Raw genomic sequence first — 24727 nt, forward strand, 5'->3', positions numbered from 1 at the left:
AAGAGGACCATACCGTCTTGAGGTGCGAGATGGGGAATTCCTCCCAAACATTATAAACTTCTTTATAAGAGACAGGAAGTTAAGAAGGAACAGTAAGAGACAAAGAAGAGAAAGAATGAAAAAGTTCTGAACTCTGAAAAGAGATATTAAAGGCGACATTCTCTCCTCCCAAAAGATCTTATAAGAAACAAAAGGACCACCAACCGGCGCCTCAAGTCCAACGGGTAAAAGCGCATTAAAACTGCGGACGTGGCGAAAAAGGTGGGATGGTTACATAGTTTTATCCCCAACATGCCCTCGGCAAGTTACAAAGAAAATAAGCAAAATGTGTGGGTAAAATACCCGACGGCCACGTGTCAGTATCTCAAGGGATAATTACATGATAATACGATGAGATGAGAGCATCAAATCATCCTCTAAAAAGGAGGGTTTATCTCAGTCGAGGCAACTACAGGAGCATCACATGAATGACGCGTGTAAGTAAAGGTCTAATCTGCTCAGACGGTCAAGTTTAAAAAGCAGAACCGCATTTAATGAAGGATAAGAACAAGACGTGGGGAGATCTGCATCGTGACGGAAGACTCGGACGATCTATACTACTACCCAAAGGTGATAGAGCACGAGTTTCTCCATACAAGAGCAGCACGAGGTGAAGGAGAGCGAGAATACTCAGAGGAAGAACCAGACTAGCATCACGAGGGATAGTATAGATCCAGTCCGAGGCAGCCAGGACGATGGAAGACAGCTCATCGAACTCGGACGATCAGACCACTACAAGTTTATTTTTCCTATAAATACCAGTCCATGTAGAAGGAGATGGACAACTTATGTAATCTTGGATGGTCTTTCTACAGAAAATTCCTGAGTGAGATCTAGATAGAGAGAAAGTGAGAAATCTAGAAGAGATTTGTAACTCTTTCAAGGGTAAGACCTTATAATCAATAAGAAAACATCTTCTTTCCTGTGGACGTAGGTCTTCATGGCCGAACCACGTTATATGCTTGTGTCAATCTTTACATTTCATGCTCTTTACATCTTGTTCATAATTGAATCTTGTATGTTTTAGTAGTTTTTAGTATTTCATTTCACTTGGATGTAGTTATCAGAAAAGATGCAACTACAAATCTAGTTTACAGCCAAACGCTCCCACATGAAACAATATATTATTCATGGATGACCCACGACCAATGTTTTTTTTATAGTTTTTATCATTTCGAGTTGTAAAATTGGTTCAAGTTGTGATATTAACTCTATGAAGAAAACCTAGAATAATTAGTTTACTCCAATATCTTATGTCTGGATTTTTCACTCCAAATCTTTACTTAATAAAGAAATGATATATTGACTAACTAGGTAAAGATACTTTTCAAATAAACATGATTTTGTGATGAATGTGGAGGGTAAGGTTTCTTCCTCAGCTAATGCTGACGACCTACAAATCATTTTACATGATTCAGCAGGTAATGCAAATAAACATGATTCTGTGATGAATGTGGACGGTAAGGTTTCTTCCTCAGCTAATGTTGACGACCTAAAAATTCGTTTTACATGATTCAACAGGTAATTTAGATGATGATGTCGTTCTGGAGAATGTGAATAATAATTTACCTATACAGATGATTACTCCTAAAGAGTTGTTTCAGGTAAAAGAAAATCATATTGTAATTTCTTTGGGGAACTTACAGGAAGCTGATATTGATTCAAATGAGGTAATTTTTTCGACATCTAAGATGGTTGTCGAGTTATGCTGTCATATGGGAGGAATAGACAATAAAGACGAGAAAAAAGCCAAGGAAGTTGTTGAGGAAATTCTGTTAAAATATAGGGACAGATATAAAGCACTCGAAGAAGGAAGAAAAGTGCAGGACAGTTGCGACTCTTTTAACTCAAGTGATGCACATGAGAGGGAGGATGAAATGGATGAAGTTAATTCCAGGGAGTTGGGTGTGGATGATGTGAATGCAAGGGAGTTGGATATGGACAATGGGATGTAAAATGGTCAGTTGGAATCTCAGGGGAATTAATGCATATCACAAACAAATTGCTATAAGGGATCTAAATGTGTTTCATAAGAGTATGATTTGTGCTATTCAGGAGACTAAATTGGTGACTATGTCGAGATGGTTCATCAGACAACTATGGTTTGATGCAGATTTTGAGTGGGAGTTCATTCATTCTCAAGGTAGTGTTGGTAATAGTGGGGGAATGATTACAATTTGGGATAACTCTATGTTAGAGTTATTGGATAAGAGAATAGGGTTTAATTCCATCTCTTGCTTATTCATATTTAGAAGTACTGGATATAAGTTTGTTCACACTAATGTTTACTCACCTTGCGAGTACAACTTACGTGAAGCATTCTGGAGAGATCTAGCGGAAATCAGGCAGTGGTGTTTGGTAGGAGATGTAAATGTTGTTAGAAGTGACGCGGAGAGAAATAGAGTTGGTGCTGATCCTAGAAACATGAACTTTCTTAATGAGTTCATTTTGGAGCAGGAGTTGATTGATTTACCTCTTTCTGGAGGGGCTTACACTTGGAGTAATAAACATGAGGTGCCTTTACTTTGAAGACTAGACAGATTCATGGTATGTTCAGCGTTTGATTCTAAATTTTCGTCTAAAACTCAAACGGTACTAGTTAGAACTGTTTCGGATCATAGTCCATTACTTCTAGAGCTCAATCCCGATCTTAAAACCAACTCAAGTTTTAAGATTGAGAATCACTGGATTAAACACCCATATTTTGTTAAGAAGGTGGAAACTTGGTGGACACCTATGACTTTTGTTGGCACACCTGATTATGTTTTGTTTCGAAAACTTCAGAATTTGAAGTTCTTTATAAAACCTTGGAGCAGGGAGGTGTTTGGTAATGTTAAGAAGGATGAAAATATGTTAATTGTGAAGATAGGGAGTTTAAACTCATATGAAGAAAGTGCAAGCCTGACTGATGCACAGTTGGAGAAAAGAGCAATTTTACTGAATAGGTTGAATACTATTAAGGTGACTAGGGCAAGGATGGCTTATCAACGGGAAAAGATTCAAGGGTTCAAAGAAGGGTACAAAAACACAAAGTATTTACTGATAGACGCATTTATGTGTCTAATTTGTCCCAATTGTATATATTGTTAGTGCTCGATTTTGTACTTATTTGGTTGTTTTATGTCTTTGTAGGTGTTTTTGGAGAAATAAGCTTTTGCGGCGAAATTGGCTCAAAATGTGGCATTTGAACTTCCGTAGATAACGTACCAGAAGCACCCCAGAAGTATGTCAGAGACACCCCAGAAAAACCCCGGAGGAACCCTGAAAAAGTGTTGAAAACATCCCAGAAAAATTACTAAAGGCACCCAAGGGACAAGTGTTATGCAGACCCCAGCACCCTGGATAAGGGGTAACCTAATTACTAGGGGGAGGTCACCTTCACCTTTTGAATTTTGAAATTGGAGGGAAAAGAGAAACATCTCTGGCAGATTTGTTGTGCGTGATTTGGAGGAGTTTGAGGTCGACTAAACCTCTGATTTTCATAGGATAGACTCCTTATGGGTCTAGGAATCTAATATGGGTGTTGGAAACGATTAACTTGGGCTCAATCGACGGATTTTTACCTCAACAGCAAAATATGGAAAGTCACGTGTGTGACTTATTTTAGGAAATTCTAGAGAGACTAAAGAGCTATAAACCTTTCCAAAGATTCATATATATCTAAGGAAGAGTTTAGAATCAAAAGGAAAGATCAGAAACGCGTAGAAACTCTAAAACACGAAATTGCCGCAACTTTGACGTGAAGAGAAAGGAAGAGATTTTGGAAGATTCTTGAGAGATTTAATCAGTCTTTTTGATATAAATAGATTGTTTGGGTCATATAGAAGAGGTGTCGAAAGTTTGGGATCCTTAGGAGAGCCATAGAAGAAGAAATCAGAGTTTTATCAAAATATTTTTTTGCTGCTGCTGCTGCTGAAGAACACGAAGAACAGACCCTTACTGACAGTCGTTTCTCAACAGTGACAACGACCAGTGGATGACGGTCTTAAAACAACAGCGTAGCAGCACTTTTAATTTATCGTTCTTCTGTGACCCTTTCTGGCAGTCTTAAACTCACTGCTTTAGCACTATTTCATCTTTTAATCAAATTTTGGGCTATAAACATGTATTTTGAGCAATTGATTAATATGAGAAGCTAAACCCAAACACTTAGATGACGGAGGAATCCCTGTTTCACGCATGTGGTAATTCTAATAATTTTTTTATGACTATTTGCATTGATTTTTAGTCGATTTATGATTTTTATTGAATGGCTGTGATTTCGTTTGATGGTGTATGCTTGGTCTATGTATTTTTTATACATCATGCTTTTGATTTACAATCATTGCTTTTCAAAAATCTACTTTTTGGCAAAGAATAAGAGTCCATATTTTTAATATTTGATCTATAATTGATTGGAATTATTATTTGAATCACATGAATGGAATTTGGTGGAATCCTGAGTCTCAGTCTCTCTCGACATTGTGACAAACCTTTTGAATATATTTTTAGTATTTTTATTCTTAGTTCTTAAAAATCAAACCTTTACACAATCCGAGTTGAACGAACTTTACTACCACTTTCAAAACTACATCAATTTTTGGCGCCGCCGACGCGGACTTGTAATTAGATTTGTTTTAGGTTTCTTTTTATTTTTATTATTTTTTGTTCTTTTTTTACGCGTTTTGGTATTTTTCGATTCTTTTCAGATTTGGAGCGAAGCTACAAGGGAAGAAAAAGTGTTATAAAAGGAAAGCATCGCCAAAGAAGGAAAGAAAAGAGGAATCTGAAAGGAGTGAAAGAGAAGATTTTGTATATAGTTATTTAGTTTTATTTTTAGAAACTGTAAATAGGGTGTTGTTTTTGTATTTTTCTTTTCCTTTTTGGACATTTTTATTTTTTTGGACATTCTTGGACATTATTTTTTTTAAACCCTAAGGAAGGGTCAAAATTAAATATAAATTGTTTGCAGGGAAGGACGACAGTTACGATACTGTTTCGGCCCCTCGGGTACGTACACTGATATCGGAGTCGGTGGACTGAGTCGACTTCAACGGTTCATCGCCCGTCTGGTACGGGAGGTAAGACTCTATCCACCCATGAATCCCCTGTCAGTGGGTTTTATTTTGTGTGACAACTCACACCCCTGCAATAGAATGTCAAACTGGTATTACAAGAGCCAATACAACGAATATCCGACTGAGTTTCAAAATGGACGTTACTACTTTGACCATAATGTGAATAGTGGTTGCGAACGTCAGCCTTTTCAAGGTTATGGCTCATACCTTGATGAGCCCAATTACTATCCACACACGCACCGGTCATATGAGCAAAATTCTTATATTTCTCCTTTAAAAGAGTCTCTCAGGAAATTAGAGGAGTCGACACGTAAGTTAGCTGAGATGAACAACTTAGTTTATGACGAAAGAGAACTATCTATAGAGGAATCCTTCAAGGTGATAGCTGAGACGAACGAAAGAATTGATCGAAATAATCTTAATTTCCAATATAGTGTTTCCAATAGTACCCTTGAAAATGAGGATAGTTATTTGCATAATCAAGATGACGAGGATAGGATTGGTAACACTACTTTAGATGAGGTTCAACCATTTCCATGCTATTATAATGATGATTATGACGAGGATAGTGTTGATGAAGAATTTGAAATATGTAGGCATAGTGATCAGGAATTTGTTACTCCAAATGAACTTTATGATGATAGTGTTATTTCTGGTTCAGATCCCGATAATTTTAATGATTATTCACCTATTCAAAAGGACGAGGATTTGATTATAGATACCACTTCTTTAGATGATGTAGTATTTCCTTTTGATTACGAAGTCGATAATGGTTTAGACGAACGAGTTTATTCCGAGAATACCGTTTTAGAGTCTAACGATTTAGAAACAATGGTCTTAGACGAAGAAAATGAACTCGTACATCTATTAAATATGAGTGAGGATGCGTCACTTGAGTATAACCTAGAAGAAGCAATTGACTATTTTCAGGATTCCAACGATCTAGAAATTAAGGAAATTGTAGCTAGTCTATCTAGAGATACCCAAAACTCTAAGTTTGGGGGTGATTATCATTCTCCATGTGCCTTAACTCTTAGAAAGGTCCCTCAGTTCGGACTTGACATATGTGCCTCAACCATTTTGCAAGATTATCTTCATACACGTTTTCCTGAACCTAGTGATGTCCATAAGGAAGTTCAGTTGTTAGAAACCCATCCTTTGGTTGATGAGGTTAGACCAGGCTATGATACCAAGATCGACTTTGTTTTCCCACCAAATATTTTTCAATTAATTGTGGGAACGTATAGATTTCAGATGTGTCAATTATTTAGTTTTGAGACTAAACCTAATTACTTTAAGAGATTAGGGTTGATACATTTGCTTAAGATTGACCACCAGTTTCATCGTGGTCGACTGTGTGAGTCAAAACTGATTGATTTTAAGGATCCACAATTATTCAGGTTATTATTATGTTTTTTTAAATTTTTACTTGAGTTTCTTCAGACTCTAATACCTCAACCGGATCTTAGATTTGAGGAATTCCAACCCATGAAAATATTTTATTTGGACCCAGTTATAGAACCTGAACCTGAACCACAGCTAGATGTAGTTGTCTTAAACAGGAAACTAGACAAGGATGTGCTTTATTTGCTTATTTTCTTGACAGGTTGCAGATTCCTTTTATTTGTGATAGCTCTATTTGGTTTTGATGACCCACAGAAATTTTGGCTATTAGTTTATGATTCCATGAGGTGATTAATCATCTATTAGTCTGGCTGAAGACGTTAAACTTAGCACTTCTTGGGAGGTAACCCAATATTCATGCGACACGGTAATATCTTTCCTTATCTCTTTTGCTTCAAATGGTAACAGTTTCTCCTTGTTCATTGCTTTTAATTTCATCTTTAGAACATTGAGGACAATGTTAAATTTAAGTTTGGGGGTATGGGAGAAACTTTTTAGTTGCAGTATAAATAAACTCCAGAGCCTAGAAATTTATGCCTATTAAGGATGGCACTAACCAATCTAAGTGGATGGAAGCATTTTGATCGTAGGAGTTGAGGAACCAATCTGATTAGATGGAAACATCTAGAAGAGTCTATTCATAAAAGCACAGAGCTCAGGTGTTAGAAATAACATGATAGTTTCACCATATCTCGTTGAGTCCTTTTCACTTTTATTTTGTTTTTAAACCATGTTTCTCTAAGTGATAGGTGGGGCCCACGATTAAAGTTGTTACCAATGCTAGGGTGAATTAGAGTGATTGAGTTACAAAGAAAAAAAAAGACCAGACCAATTAGACCAAACGGATCAAAAAAAAGAGAAAAAAAGAAAGTGAATAAAGTCGACCAATGGTACCCTTATATCTGCCAGTTGTGTTGAACTAGAATTAGGATTATCGATCACTGGTTCCCTTGTATATGCCAGTTGTGTTGATATTAGTCAGACTAGTATCTCAATCCATTAGGATAGGTTCATTTTGGCGGAGGACTTCAGACAGATATGGGAAACGCCGTTCACTTAGTAAACATCAAAACCATCTATGTTTTTCTATATCCATCTCTTAATCTATCCATGTGATTGGTTTGACTCCGAATATTGATGTCCATAGTGCAACTATCTGAGTAGAGCTCTGTCACTTTATATGAATTTTAGTATGCTTGAGTGCAAACTCGTGTACATCAATTGGAATTTCGCATGTACTTCCTCTTGTAGTCAATAAGTATGCCAACCAAGGAGATTCTTTAGTGCCTTCCAAGGTTCGTTGTAGATAGCTAGGGTCTGGAGTATTAAGGTTTTGTGGGTATATCTCTAGTAAGCCCTCCCGAGACTATAACTCGGCCACTAGGGACACCTAGGGGTTTAAAGGCTTATTGCATACGCTAAATGCAATCGACGATGCCTGGGACAGTGAGTTAGGATTTTATTTTGTAGTTTTGATTTGCTCGGGACTAGCGAATAATAAGTTTGGGGGTATTTGATAGACGCATTTATGTGTCTAATTTGTCCCAATTGTATATATTGTTAGTGGTCGATTTTGTACTTATTTGGTTATTTTATGTCTTTGTAGGTGTTTTTGGAGAAATAAGCTTTTGCGGCGAAATTGGCTCAAAATGTGGCATTTGAACCTCCGTAGATAACGTACCAGAAGTACCCCAGAAGTATGCCAGAGACACCCCAGAAATACCCCGTAGGAACCCCGAAAAAGTGTTGAAAACATCCCAGAAAAATTACTAAAGGCACCCAAGGGACAAGTGTTATGCGGACCCCAGCACCCTGGATAAGGGGTAACCTAATTACTAGGGGGAGGTCACCTTCACCTTTTGAATTTTGAAATTGGCGGGAAAAGAGAAACATCTCTGGCAGATTTGTTGTGCGTGATTTGGAGGAGTTTGAGGTCGACTAAACCTCTGATTTTCATAGGATAGACTCCTTATGGGTCTAGGAATCTAATATGGGTGTTGGAAACGATTAACTTGGGCTCAATCGACGGATTTTTACCTCAACAACAAAATATGGAAAGTCACGTGTGTGACTTGTTTTAGGAAATTCTAGAGAGACTAAAGAGATATAAACCTTCCCAAAGATTCATATATATCTAAGGAAGAGTTTAGAATCAAAAGGAAAGCTCAGAAACGCGTAGAAACTCTAAAACACGAAATTGCCGCAACTTTGCCGTGAAGAGAAAGGAAGAGATTTTGGAAGATTCTGGAGAGATTTAATCGGTCTTTTTGATATAAATAGATTGTTTGGGTCATATAGAAGAGGTGTCGAAAGTTTGGGAACCTTAGGAGATCCATAGAAGAAGAAATCGGAGTTTGATCAAAATATTTTTCTGCTGCTGCTGCTGCTGAAGAACACGAAGAACAGACCCTCACTGACAGTCGTTCCTAAACAGTGACAACTACGAGCGGATGACGGTCTTAAAACAACAGCTTAGCAGCACTTTTAATTTATCGTTCTTCTGTGACCCTTTATGGCAGTCTTAAACTCACTGCTTTAGCACTATTTCATCTTATAATCAACTTTTGGGCTATAAACATGTATTTTGAGCAATTGATTAATATGAGGAGCTAAACCCAAACACTGGGATGACGGAGGAAGCCCTGTTTCACGCATGTGGTAATTCTAATAATTTTTTTTATGACTATTTGCATTGATTTTTAATCGATTTATGATTTTTATTGAATGGGTGTGATTTCGTTTGATGGTGTATGCTTGGTCTATGTATTTTTGATACATCATGCTTTTGATTTACAATCATTGCTTTTCAAAAATCTACTTTTTGGCAAAGAATAAGAGTCCATATTTTTAATATTTGATCTATAATTGATTGGAATTATTATTTGAATCACATGAATGGAATTTGGTGGAATCCTGAGTCTCAGTCTCTCTCGACATTGTGACAAACCTTTTGAATATATTTTTAGTATTTTTATTCTTAGTTCTTAAATCAAGCCTTTACACAATCCGAGTTGAACGAACTTTACTACCACTTTCAAAACTATATCACTTACATAAAATAGCAAATGCTAAACGAAAAAGAAACTGCAAAACTAAGTTGGAGGTGGCAGGGGTGGATGTTTTCAATCAGGAGATAATTAAGAAGGAAATTCAGTAATACTACACAACACTTTTCACGGCCAAGGATCCAGTTTCATCATCTTTTGATAATATGAATTTTAAGTTATTGATTCTAGTCAGCAGGCTTGGCTGGAGCGTCCGTTTGGTGAAGACGAGGTGCTGAGTGCAATCAAGAGATGTGGTGCAAATAAAGCACCAGGGTCGGATGGATATAATCTAGAGTTCTTTAAGGCTTGTTGGAGTTTTCTTAAAGTTGAAGTGATGGCAGCTGTGAATGAATTTCCTGAAAAGGAGTCTTTAGATTGGAGATTAAATGTGGCGTTTTATGAGATTGGTCCCGAAGAAGGAAGAATCCGCAACTGTTAAAGACTTTAGACCTCTTAGTCTAATTAGCAGTTTTTACAAGATCATCGCTAAGTTACTAGCGGAGAGAATCAAGACTGTTATGCCTAATCTGATTTCCAATGCTCAAGGTGCATTCATAAAAGATAAGCAAATCTTGGATGGTATACTTATAGCAAATGAATGCATAGATAGTAGATTAAGACAGAAGAAGCCTGGAATTCTTTGCAAGATAAATATGGAAAAGGCATTTGACAATGTCAATTGGTCTTCTCTTTTTAACATCTTGTGGAATAATGGTTTTGGTTTGAAGTAGATTGAATGGATTGAATGGTGTGTGACAAGAGTACAATTCTCTATTTTGGTTAATGGGGAAGCAACTAATCTTATAAAGCCTTCTAAAGGAATAAGGCAAGGTGATCCTTTGTCGCCTTTCCTATTTCTGCTGATTGTTGAAGTTCTTTCTATGTTACTCAATGAGGCGGTGACAGACAACAGAATTGGTGGTTTTCAGGTGGCGGAGGAAAGGACAGTGATTTCACATCTTCTATTTGCAGATGATACAAATATTATGATTAATGCTACTACTCATGAAGTTAGAAGGTTATTCATAATTTTGTTGATGTTTGAGGTTTTAACAGGATTGAAACTGAATTTGGAGAAGATTTCGATGACAAGCATAGGGGCAGATGACTTGGTGGAGGATCTGGATATGGAGTTAGGCTGTAAAACGGATACTTTGCTGATTACATACTTGGGCATGCCTATTGGAGCTAGTAAAAGGAGTACGGATATCTGGGAAGTGGTGATTGAGAGACTGAAGAAGAAACTAGCCCCATGGAAGAGGAAATTTCTTAACAAAGTTGGTAGATTAACTTTGATTAAAAGTTCACTAGAGAGCATTGCAGTTTATTTCCTATTTGTGTATTATTTACCTGTATCTGTGGAAAAGAAACTGAACAGTATCATGCGTAAGTTTCTTTGGGGGGGAAGAGGAGGGGAATAAGAAGATGAGTTGGGTATCATATAAACAAATTTGCAAACCAAGAAGAAAATGAGTTTTAGGGATAAGAAGTTTGAGGAAGATTAACATGTCTTTATTGGTGAAATGGCACGGAAGATATTGCAGAGAAAAATCAGTTTTGTAGAGAAGAATAGTGTGCGAGAAGACAGGATCATATGAGGCATGTTTAGTTCCCTTGCAGACCACGGATACAATGGGTCGTAGCTTGTGGTACGGTATTCTTAAGGAAAATGTGGACTTTTATGAGGCGGTCTCAATTCAAGTTAAGAATGGGAAGAGTACTAGGTTTTGGCACGACTGGTGGAGAGAAAAAAGAGCTTTAAAAGATAAATACCCTAGGCTGTATAGGTTAAGCAGACACAAATACGCAACAATGGCTGATATGAAAGGTAGGGTTTGGAGTTTTGAATTTGTCAGAGAACTTAATGTTGCAAAACGTATTGATCTGCTGGAGATCAAACATGGTTTGCGAGAAGTAACTTTGTTACAGGATGAAGAGGATGTGGTTGAGGGTGAATGCAATGTTAAGGCGCTGTACAACAAACTGAATGAGGCAGAAGAGGATTGGGAGTTCGAGAAAATTGTCGTTAGCAAGCATGCTCCTCCAAAGGTGTTGTTTCTATTATGGGTTGCGCTGCATAGTTCAGTTCCAACAAGATGGATTTTATAGCACAGGGGTGTCACTGTGAGTTCTTTGCTTTGCTTACTTTGTGATAGTCAGATAGAGACACAAGATCATCTCTTCTTACACTGCAGTTGGGAGAAAAACCTTTGGGATTTCTTCACTAATTCGGTACAGGTGAAATGGGTTATGAATGCTAGCTTGACAAACTGTTTACAGAACTGGCGACTACATGGAGTTTCGAAGAAATTCAAGTGGTTTGGCACCTTATTCCTTTCACAATTTTCTGGGAGCTTTGGCTGGAAAGGAATATTATATTTCATGGAAGGAGGGCTAAATCAAAGACTGAGTTGATTACGGTTGTGCAGCTACATATTTGCATGTGGAGTTCTAATACAGATGCTTTTAAGAACTACTCAATGGGTCAAATTCTTTTCCAATGGGAAGAAGTGATGTCGATGAGATAATTGTGATTTCGACTTCATTCTAGGTTTATGAGCTTCTTTGCTCCTTCATGTATTTTATTGTACATATCTTTTTCTTTTAATACATATCCTTTTTTACTCAAAAAAAAAAAACTTTTCAAAATGATTTAAATAAGAAAGTGTATCATGTTAAAAGCATTATAACTCGAGACTTACTCGTATTTTCCTTCGAAAACCGGGGGCGGAAGCACAGGTTGACTAAACCTGGCTGTAGCCCCCCTTTTTTCTGGAAAAACCTCACCAAGTTAGAATTTCACCCTTATCCAAAATAACAAATTTAGTTTAGTCCACCAAGTTCATCGATTTAGTCCACCAAGCATATCAGTTAGTCCACCGACCAACCACGAACAAAAAAAAATTGGTCGATAGTTTTTTTCATTTTTAAAATTGCAAAAGCTCTATCACCTGCAACCCTAATTCCCAAACCATCTACCATGATTATTCCTATTCTTATCAGATAAACCTTTTTATCCACCGGCCCTTACACGATGTAGTCAATAAGTTTTGGGGGTGGTCTGATTATCGTTGGTGTTTACCCTAAACCTAATATGAGTGCTCTTGTTTTTACGCTAATTCTTTGTGTTGTGGTCATCTCAATGGAATTTTTCGTCAATTGGTTTCCAGATGATAAATTAAGAGGATTGATTTTAACTGATTTGATGGATTCTTTCTGAATCTAACTTGCTATCTTAATTTTCTATGATTCCATCACTTCGACGATTTTGCTACTGGGTGTTCTCCTTTCTCTTTTATGTTGAAGCGGGTCCTCTTTACGGCGGGTCTTCATTACAAGTTCCAAGGAAGCACTGTTCAACCCTAATGTCATTGCTGTCTTCTCAGGATCAATTTTATTTACACAATTGCAGAGAAGAATTTTGAAGTGGCAACACGAGATTTATCCAGGTGGTTCTGAGCCTTTTCTAGCTGTAACCAATTTCATCTTTTCAATTGCAACTCCATGTTTTCTGCAAAACCTAATCATCACAAACCAAAAATTATTGATCAATTTCATATTATCTTTTAAAAAAAAGATTTCTATTTGCTCAATTCTCCTATAAATACTACTCAGCAAATCCCTTTCACCTTCATCTTTATCTCTTTCTTCTCCATAAATACTTGTCTATGTTCTCTTGCTTTAGTTTTGTTTCTTTTTCCTCATGTTGTTAGCAGTATGTCTAGCAGAGACTCTAGAGGTATTTCTTTCAATATATTTCTTGGTTTTCATGCAAGAAATTCCTATATTCCTGTTGTTCAATGGAAAACTCAGTTGGTTGGTTGTTTTTTAACAAAAATGAACAAAAACTCTTTCTTTTTAAGAAATGCTTTAAAATATAGATGGAAGCTGCTTTGTGAGATTCCTGTTAGCAAGATTGGTAGAGGCTTTTATCTAATTAAGTTTGAATCTAGTCTTGAGATGTTTAATGTTATTAGGCAAGGAACTAGGGTGATTTATGGGAATACTTTCTTATTTCAACCTTGTACCTTCTTTGTGCTTCCTGAAAACTTTGAAATCACCTCTGAGATTTTTGAGTTAACCCTTCACAAACTTTACCCTGAGCAGTCTAGAATCATTAATGTCAAGGAAAACACTAAAGTTTTTGGAGAGCTAATTGCTTTTGATGATCCTATTCACCATTACAATGGTTACAACTCAATTAAAATAAGGGTCAGAATGGATATTTCTCAACCTCTGTCGTTTGGTACTTATGCTCCTAATGATAGAATGAGCACTAACTGGATAGATTTTGTTTATCAAGAGCTACCCAGATTGTTTTGCAGCTTCTATCACAGAGTAGGACATGAACAACAAGACTGCATTGATGTGTACTTACTCAACCACCAACATATGATTCCTCAAGCTCCTTCACCAGTTCCTCTTCATCCCAATCTGCATGCTCTTGGACCATTTATTGAACCACAATATGATGATGATTACTATGAAGAAATGATCCACAATGTAGATTTTGAAGATCCAGATCCTGATTGGAGTGACTAGGGCTCATACCCTTTTGGCTCCAATGCTTCCTCTGAACAAAACAAGTCAACTATATCATTTTTCGATGGAGAGTGGTATCAACAAGAAGGTTTCCATTCAGACTCCACCTCAGATTCTGCAAGAACCATTGCTGAAGCTTGGTTAGTTGAAGAAAACAGCTTTCCTGAAGGCCCAACCAATGAACTTGTCTCTTTACCACGATCGCAACCTGATGATGTTCAGCAGCCTTTCAGTCCATCCATCTTCCTGGTATCTGACATAGAGGATTCAGAGGTCATATCAGACTCCGACTTAAGAAGCCCAGCCATAAAAAGACTCAACCCGGAGTAGCAATCTTTCCTTAACAGCGCTGGCATTGGGTCTTCATCAGGTCCAGAATTTTCAAGATTAGTCACTTCTGAAGACTATGATCAATGGATTAATATCTACTGGCCGGCTAAAAGATTCAGGCCTGATACTATAGATCAATCAATTTCGGCGCCAACTGTCAGTTCCATTATCTGCACCTTCAACACTACTTCCATTGGAGAATGTTGTACACAGCCATCCACTCAGACATCACATTCAGCCAATACTGAATGAACACACCGACATCTTTTCAAGATCAGACACACCCAAAGCAAAAAAGAAACATTCAAGGGCCGGTGGATATCCCTCATATCACTTAAATTTTTGGTTCACTCTGTCAATAACCCATCTATATATGTATAATATGCTTGCTAGTCATATCTTGTAGTACCTAGGTCGAACAGGCGTTTTTTGCTTTGGATATCCACAGTTCTGCTTGCTTTCTTAGTGTCATCCCATATATATATGTCTTGTTTATGCATCTACTTTATATGTAAATTAGTAGTATATAATCTTCTTATTTGTTGTTATTCTAGATTTAGATGCTCTTTCTTGCTCTGATCTGCTGCTACACTAATTTTGCTCTGACCTGACACTGAACTAACACTAAACTAGCACTGACATTTTACCGATCTGCTGTTGCACTAAACCTGCTCTGAACTCTCTCTGAACAGAACTGAACTAGTATTAACATTACACTGAATCTGCACTGAACTAGCACTTATCTTCCACTGAACCGGCACTGAACTTCTGTCTGCTTTCGCACTTGTTTTTGAGACTTATGTTAATTGCTGAATTCGATTAACTTAATTCTTATCTCTTTATCTGAATGCCAATTCGACTCAGTAAATTTTTAACATTCTAATTATCTACTACAGATTTAGCTACACTGTGTTTCGCCTTAATTTGCTGGTTTCAATTGTATATAACTGCATCAATAATATTCCTCTAAACTGCTTTCTGGTTTAATCTTGCCCTGTTATTCAACTATTTTCCTTTATCTAATCTATTTAGTATCTGCACTGATCTGTTCTGATATTGCACTGATCTGTTTGAACTAATCCAGCACTGACTTTACTTTAAACGTAATATTATCTGCTTCTGCTTAAGCACTTGTTGGTGAAATCTTTGTTAACTACTCAGCCATGTTAACTTAATTCCTAGCTTTTTGTTGAACTTGTTTTGATCTGTCACTAATAGTTACCTCAATTCCTTTTGAACTTGCAATAACTCTCGTTAAATTAGCATTGAACTAGCACTGACCTTGCACTAAGCAAACGCTGAAATAGCACTAACCTCTTTCTAAACATGTTCTGACATGTTGTCTAGTTGCTTACTTTAGAGCTACCTGTTAACTGATGTTTTTGTTATCTCTGCCTTTCTTTCCATTTCTGATTTCAATTGCACCGACACTGATTATTAACGGAATATCCTAAGAACTTAAATTGATTTTGTACTAAACTGACTTTCACTTAATCCCCTATTTTAAAAAGACCCCCATTACTACTGCTTACATTTAACTTCATTCCTCCTTTCTGCAACCTAGTCCCAATTGTTTGTTACCTCCTGTTGCTTTTAGAATTTGACTTCTTTTTAGTAACTTTCAATTTATCTATAGTTTGAAATTACCTTCTTTGCTTCTCCCTTAAGTGACCTCTTGATCTTAGAATTCTATTCAAATCCTGATTGAAATCCTTATATGCTTTCACCTACCTCTTCTCTTTTAAACCTGTTAACTTGTTCTTATACTCTAATTTGTTGTCTAAATCTACTGTGTCCAACTTCCTCAGGTTCTATCTGTTACTAGGAACATCTTATTTTGTTTACTTCTGCAGGCCTCATCCTTGCAAGCCACCTAAAATTTCCACTCTTTCCAACCTAATCTTCCCATTCTACCCAGAAAAGACCACTTAAACTAGTAATCTTAACCTCACAATGACTATCCTAGCTTGGAATTGTCAAGGAATAAACCTCCCATCATCTATTCAGCATTTAAAAGGATTGGTCTCTCTACACAAACCTAACATATTATTTCTCTCTGAAACTTTAGCTAACCAGCAACACATAAGAAGACTTATCACAAAACCTTCAATTCAATAACTGGTTTACTGTACCAAAAATTGGAAGACGAGGCGGACTATGCTTAATGTGGGAAGATAACCTAAATATCCAAATATTATTCCATTCTCAAAACTACATCCATACTAAAGTTACCCCACCATCTCCAGAACAACTATGGTTCTGCATAGGCATCTATGGCCCACCGCATCCCGATACAAGGAAAATTCTTTGGAAAGAATTTCCAACAATCTTTGAAAACATCAACCCATCCATACCTTGGCTTTTACTAGGAGATCTCAATGACCTTTTAGATAAATCCAAAAAAAAGGAGGAAGACAAGTAACATATGCTCAATCTCAACCTCTACTCACTCTAAATGGGGCAAGATAACATTCTAGAAAGGCTAGATAGAGCTATGGCAACCCAACATTGGAGAACAGCAAATCCGCATGCAGCAGTTACTCATCTTCCAAGAATAGCATCTGATCACGCACCAATACTATTACAAGAAAAGGCAATGGACTGGCGGGGAACAAAAAATTACAAATTTGAGCACCTTTGGCTTTCTCACCCACAACTCAGACAAGTAGTTGAATCGGCTTGTGAGCAACAACAAGATAGTGAACCTACCCTCGACCTCCAACTCAAACTCATAACAACCGGACAAACTCTCCTAGAATGGAACAAAAAAACTTTTGGCCACTTACCAACCATGATCAAGAAATCAACAACCAAGATAAAACACGCTCAACATCAATGTGCGACCCAAACGGGATCAGACCTGGAATATTGGTTGATTCAAGAAAAACAGCTAAGATTAGAACATGTGCAGTTACTACAATGTCATGCAACATACTGGCAACAAAGATCTATAATTCAATGGCTACAATCAGGAGATCTCAACACAACCTTTTTCCACACTAAAGCTACCATTCACAGAAGCTGTAACAATATACAACAACTACAAGACCCACAAAACAATTGGATTGACAAAAAATAAGACATTGTTCAGCTCATTCTAGATCACTACACTCAACAGTGTACGACACCACCTACAATGATAGATGAAGATCTCTTTAAAAATATCAGACCAAGATTAACTCTCAGATAATCGGATCTACTTATGAAGGAAGTAACTACAACGGAAATCAAACAAACCCTCTTCTCAATAAATTCTGAAAGTGCTCCAGGTCCAGATGGGTATACAAGTAAGTTTTTTAAAATTTTCTGGGAAACAACTCATACCCAATTGATAACAATGGTTCAGATCTTTTGTAATAACTTAAGTATGCATCCTCTCATGAATCACACAAACATAACACTTATACCTAAAGTCGACCATCCGTCAAAACCTTCACAATTCAGACCCATATGACTATGTAACGTCACATAAAAAATCATTTCAAAAATTTTAATCAACTGAATTAGACCCCTTCTAACCTTTTTAATAAGCCCTTACCAAAGTGCTTTTGTTCCACAAAGATCAATACATGACAATATAGCAATTGCTGGAGAACTCTTCCATCATATTAGAACCTCAAATCGTTCCAAAGATCCAAAAATAGCTCTCAAATTAGACATCCAGAACGCCTATGACAACCTAGATTGGGGATTCATCAGAACTTCTTTTACAAAACTTGGATTTCCGCCAACCTTTGTAGAATACATTATGATATGCATCACTTCAGTTACATACTCGATCAACGTAAACGGTACGCTCCATGGATACATCAACCCAAGTAGAGGTATTAGACAAGGGGACCCACTTTCTTCCTATATTTTCATCATATGTGCTGAAATTCTATCTACAAACCTAGGAAACCTTCAGAACCAAAATTTAGTTCAAGGAATTAACATATCAAAAAAAGCACCACCAATTATTCATTTAATGTATGCGGATGATCTACTGATCACATACAAATCTTTGGATCAGAGTAATCAACACCTAAAAACCCTCCTCCAATCCTATAGCACTTCTGCAGGACAAGTAATCAATACCACCAAATCAGTAATCATCCATCACCCAAACCTAGACCCAATAAAGATAAACGAACTCTAACAATTATTCAATATGCCGGCTACACCAAAACCTCCAACCTATCTTGGAGTACTATTCAAACACGAAAGGACATCCAACCAAACTTTCGCTCCAATCTTACAGAGCTTAGCCAGAAAAGTTAAAGGATGGATGACAAAATACCTAAGCCCGGACGGAAGACTCACTCTAATCAAAACCTCCCTAATTCCCACATCAAATTACATCATGCAAACACAAAACGTACCCAGCAATATCCACAAACAAATAGATCGTATAACCAGAGATTTTTTCTGGGGACACGACTCAACAACTAGAAAACTCCACCCTATAGGATGGGACAAGGTAACAAAACCTATATCTGAAGGAGGATTAGGAATAAGAAAGAGCAGTGATCATAACAAGGCACTTCTCATGAAGAGAATCTGGAATATACATGATCAACCTAACTCTATCTGCGTAAGTCTCTTCAGTACAAAATATCTTGATCAACAACCAATTCTACAAGGCATTCAATCTATACCCTCTTCCGCCAGTCCTCAATGGAGACAACTAGCTTCAATTGTCCCTACCATGCAACATCTAATATTTCATTGTATTGGAAATGGATTATCAACCCCAATAGAAGCCAATTGGATTCCACACTCAACAAATCTAGATCCTACACAATGCTACCCAATACGAATGGTAGCAGATATCATTGATCCAATATCCCACTCCTGGAATCATGAAAATCTGAGCACCCTACCCAATCCTATAATCCAAACGATCATAAACATCCACCTTCCCCAAAACAACCCACAAGATAAAATTATCTGGCCACACTCAAAATCTGGAAACTACACTACCTCTTCAGGATACAAATGTCTAACCCAAGGTCAACCAATTCAAATCACTTTACCACCCACCAAATTTCTATGGACATTACCATGTCCACCAAAAATTCGGCTTTTCTTGTGGAAAGCCATCAATGAAGGACTACCAACCTTCGCTATTCTACATCACATCCATTTAACCAACTCAGATATTTGCCCGAGATGTAACACGGATCCAGAATCAACAAATCGCCTTCTAATTCATTGTCCAACGACAACCAATTCGTGGAACATCTTATTCAATCGTATGACACGTTCATCATCCTCCAACCCCACCCCAACTTTCACCTTAACACCTCAAAAAACCATATCTCAAATCCTTCAACAACCAGCATCAACAACTACAATCTCCTCGTTTTGCTTTTTATTTTGGACATTATGGCTGGCTAGAAATGATCTAATATACCAACAAAAGCAAACAACTTCAGAAGAAATCCTAGCTTGGGCACAAAAACTGCAACAAGAATACTACGGGGCTATACACTCTTCTCCACCAATCATTCCAGGAGATACACCGATATTTAACCACCCAATTAGAGATAAAAGGATATCAACAATATCGGTGGGATGGTCCATTCCAAACATCAACTTGATCAAGATTAACACAGACGGAGCAGCCAGAGGTCACCCAGGATTTGCGGGAGCAGGATTCATCCGCAGAGACTCCGACGCAAGAACTTTAATAGCTCTAGCTCAGCCACTGGGAATGCCGACTGCATTAACTGCAGAAACTTGGGCTCTCCTATTAGCCAGAAGAATAGCAACAGAAAGGCAATGGACAAGAGTTCTCTTTGAAACAGACTCAGAAAACCTTATGCGTTTCATAACTTCCTCTATCCCTCCACCTTGGCACATAGCAGAAATGATTGAAGAAATAAAAAGTAGACTCCGACAGATCCCACAAGCTGCTATTCAACACAACTACAGGTAAGGAAATCAAGCAGCTGATGGAATGGCCAATCATGCAGCAGATGGAAGCCAAACAGGAAATTGTTCAACCAAAATATGGGACCAGGCAATCCCATCTTTTATTAGTCACATTTTATTTCACGACAAATTGTAATCTAATTCCTTTTAATAATATGCATGCTTCAAAAGAAAAAAGTTAGTCCACCGAGAAGAACAAAGAAAAAAAAAGAGATGGAAAGTTAGCTGCTTAGTTGAAATTCAATACAAATATTGTTCACAAGATCAATGAAGTATGAAATTTTCTTCCATACTTCTTATTATCTTCCACAAGAGCAATACCTAGGTATTATTTTGATTCATGATACTCAATTAGGTTTTACCGATTTGAAAGAAGTTAATGATGCGAACTTTTTTCTCAATGGTTTTGATTCTTCTTTAGGTTTGGTTTAGCTTTTTTTATCAATGAATTTAGGGGTTTTTGTTAAAATTGTCTCTAAATAGCTGAGGTTATTGTGATGCAGATGCTTGCAGTTATGTCTACTAGTCGTCAAAACCCTAAACGAGGAGTAACTATTATTGGAAACATATTTCATACCTACAATTCCTGAAATTCTAGTTGCAAGCACATATTTCATACGCAGCAAGCTACAATAGATATTGTTGATAAGTTGATTGATCCACCTAGCAATTATAGGGGCTTAAAGATTAGCTTTGTTGATTTGAGATTCAATTTAATTTGAATTCAGACTTGTGTATGATGCATGCTCCTCATGTGGGTGATGAATTGCATCATTCCAGTGCCATGGAGATCCATCTACCAACCACGGTTTCCTCATCTTACCGCATCATTGTTGTAAGAGTAAGATTCATGACCTTTTTACATTGCAGTAATACTTTTTCTTAGAAATTTATAAATTCTCTTTGTCTCTCCTTTCTTTTGTTAAAACAGAACATTTGAGTGTTTTTTTTAGTGCGATTGCGTCAGTTTTAGGCATAAGAATATCTAATGACTATTGATGTAAAACACAACTTTTGAGGTTTCTTTTTGTGCGACTGCGAACATTTTAGGCACGAGTATATCAAATGACTGTAACATTTTAGGCACAAGTATAGCAGACTATCAAGTTTCGTCTAACTTGATATAAGTTGAATGAATTACATTTTCCTCCCCTTAATCATGTTCATGGTTAGATAGGTTATAATCTAGTTTCAGCAAGAGATCATGATAAGTACGCAATTTTCTTCTTCTTCTGCTTGTTTCTTGTCTCGCTAGCAATAGTCATTGGATAAGGTGAAGCAAAAAAAAAATAATTTACCCATTTAAATTTTGCCCAAAGGGTAATCACTACAGTATAGTTGAACACAAAAAATAAGATGGTCAGGCAGGTTGTAGGCAGATGTAAATTTTGCGGAACCAGAAGGGTCATTTTCAATGTAGTTGCATCATCTATATGTGATTGTATGCTCAAATTCAAATTCATGATGAGATCAAGGGAAAGTTTTCTTGGGCGACAAAAATGTACACCTCAAGTTCTCAACTGGCGTTTTTCATTACACCTCTCCTGTAGGATTTACATGTTGTAGTTAAACAGTTGAAAGTAAGAGTGGAAATGCTGAGAAGGGTATTTATTTTTTTCATATGAAAAAGAAGAGGGCAGACAACTTTGGTCGGAAGCAGAAAAAGATTTTCAAGCACAAATCAAGAACCTGCTTGTGGGTAATTGGAACCAAGGATCAATTTCCATGTACGTATTTGCTAGTCCAAGTCATAGGAAGGATCAGTAAAAAGGGGAGAAAGCAAGTACTTCAAGTTCAGGTCAGATTCTGATGTCGTCCCCTTACACAACCCTTACTTGATTCTCGTATATGGTTCCTGTACTTCTGAATTTTAGTCCACTATAAAGAAACAAAGAAAGAAAGAACATAGTGTTGTGCTAGATTTTAAGTGATGGAAAGAAAACATGTACCCGACGTTAAGGTTTAGGCAAGGAAGTCTGAAATATAGTATCAGGGTCGTAGAAAGTTGTGACCAGAGAGATTCGAACTCTTAACCGTTTTTAAGAAGGAATTTAGAAACCGTAACTAGTGCGTGTTGAGTATCTGTGCGTGATGGGCTTTGCTTGCTTTAGTCCCACACTTCCTGTATTATTATTACAAGAGGGAGATCGTTTTAAATAGCCTGAGCTTCTCTTTAAGCTTGTCCCTTCGGGGACATCCAATAAAATTGGAACGATACAGATAAGATTAGCATGGCCCATGCGCAAGGATGACACGCACAAACCGAGAAATGATTCAAATTATTTTGATTTCTTTTTTCCCGCTCCACAAGATTACAATCACCGTCTTTATATTCCTCCTCATCATCCAAAGAAGCAACGATGTCATGAGGTAACAATGCACCTGCAGCAATCTCTGTCTCTCTTTTCTTAACACTCTCTAAATACTGAGTAAACCTTTCTTTATCATATTCTTCATAAAACTTTTATACTTCGTAGCAACAGATGAACCAAATATACTTCAGGCAATTCCAACACTTTCGAGCTTTCGAGCTTACCTACTACCACAAATCTGGTTAATGCTACCCGCTTTGACGGATCTTACCAAAAAAAATTAATTGTTTTTTATCTTTTTTTTATTTGGAATTAGAACATGAACTATTCCTAGAGGTTTTTTTTTTTACTAACAGATTATTTGGACTTTTTGGTTCAGATGGTTTCAAGATATCTGATCCAAGTTACTTGGACCCTGGAGTGGAGTGTTTTTTTTTCCCTAAAGACGAACACAAACTTGTCTAAAGAATTCTCTTTACAACAATTATTAAGCAATCTAAGCGACTGTTATGAATCACAATACTATACATTAAGCGGCCTTTGGAGAAAGAAAATAGAGTCATCACTTGTCAGCAACATGGTTTTGGTTTGGATTCGGTAAGAACAAACGGAATTGAAGTCAGGTGGAACGGTATATTGGTGAGGGACTCATGTTATTGCCGTGCTAAATCATTAAAGCCTTTAAGAATGCTACATTATTAAGTGCATTTTCTATATTCTCCATAAGTCGTCAAATGGGAAAACTCCTTTTCGGTTCTCTACCACAAATGGGATATTTTGCTTCTTCCTGTTGTGAGATAAAATCGTTGGGCATGCGTGGAAGGCTCTTTATCAATGCCTCGACGCTTAATTAACCCAGGCACCGCTTCACAAGCACCCATCTATTTCTCCGTTTGCGTCTCGAATCATTTGATCTCTAGATCTTCCGAGAAAGAATCACCCTAAAAAACAAGGGATACAACATTCTGGTTAAGATTTTTACAAACAGCAAAATGTCAGTCAGCACTTGGATTGAAAGTAACTGGTCACACGCTCCAGCTCAAGACCTTTGCAAGGACTTAAATGTTCTAGCTATCCACTAACACGGAGTTGTCACTATCTTCAATTTTTTTATCATGCTTATGCTAACTTGTTACACTATGTCAAAACGAAAATTGTAAAAAAAAAAAAAAATGATCCGAAAAAGCTGCATTACAGGCTAAAAATCTAAGAAAACCAGTTGAGGTTCTTCATGCCGTTCCTAGCAACTTCTATTCTGGGCAGTGCTTTAAAATCCTTATGCAGTTTCCTTGAATCTGGATACTACTGTGGCTAACCAGATTCAACCAATTCCTTCTATCCAGACGTGGCCATTTCTCCTTGTACACAAAAATTGGACTTGAGATGCTAATTAGTCATGGTTGAAAGTGCAGACTGGACACAAATACAAAATGAAACACAAAAGCGAACCCTGAATGTTTAATATTTAGAATTGGTAGGGGTGCGCCAGGCCATTGCAGTAGTGCAACGCAAAGGCGACGCATGAGAACCCGAGCAGGAAGCTGCTGTGATGGGAACTCCCCATGAAAAAAATTAATTTAATTAATTTAATATCGTGTGAGCCGATGGCTCACATATCAGATATTAAACTGATAAGAACAGATACTACACTTGATCTTAGCCAAAAGGCCGAGAAAGGTATGCTTTGTCTCTAGCTTTCGAGTTCTCCTTTTACATTGTCTTGTTTCCATTCCTATGCTTTAACTAGTCTATGTGGGACTAGACCTTTTTCTCACCACCTTGTTACAAGATGACATTGTTGGTCAAAGACCAATGGAGAGAATTTATGCCTTAAAAGAGGGATTCCAATTTGCTTTACACTTTGAATTTGCTAATCTATGAACAATATTTGTAGTTCTTGATGATCCCATGAGTTAGTAGAACTATCTATATTCTTCTATAAGGTGTGAAGCTAGCTATGGTGTAGTCTCGGACAGAATAATCTGAATGTATGGTGATGAAAGATTGTTGTCTAGGAATCCATTTTTCATTCCATATATCCGTTAGTTCTCCATTAGCAATATTCCTAACATAATGTTGT

At 37.1% G+C, this 24727-nt stretch overlaps 1 protein-coding gene, 1 non-coding gene and 1 pseudogene across 2 annotated transcripts; 2 read left to right on the forward strand and 1 right to left on the reverse strand.

Moving 5' to 3' along the window:
* The first annotated feature begins 2583 nt into the window (after positions 1-2583).
* Positions 2584-10968, forward strand: LOC113272090. The gene is made up of 4 exons (XM_026521995.1): positions 2584-3056; positions 9737-9981; positions 10094-10209; positions 10279-10968. The coding sequence occupies exons 1-4, from the start codon at positions 2584-2586 to the stop codon at positions 10966-10968; spliced, it is 1524 nt and encodes a 507-aa protein (XP_026377780.1).
* Positions 10969-22516: 11548 nt separating this feature from the next.
* On the forward strand, positions 22517-22619 carry LOC113276951. The gene has a single exon (XR_003324734.1). It is a non-coding gene; the product is annotated as a U6 spliceosomal RNA (small nuclear RNA).
* A 1503-nt stretch (positions 22620-24122) lies between these two features.
* Positions 24123-24328, reverse strand: LOC113276771 (annotated as a pseudogene).
* Positions 24329-24727: the final 399 nt, after the last annotated feature.

The sequence above is a fragment of the Papaver somniferum genome, chromosome 4, assembly GCF_003573695.1.
Source record: "Papaver somniferum cultivar HN1 chromosome 4, ASM357369v1, whole genome shotgun sequence".
Lineage (NCBI taxonomy): Eukaryota > Viridiplantae > Streptophyta > Magnoliopsida > Ranunculales > Papaveraceae > Papaver > Papaver somniferum.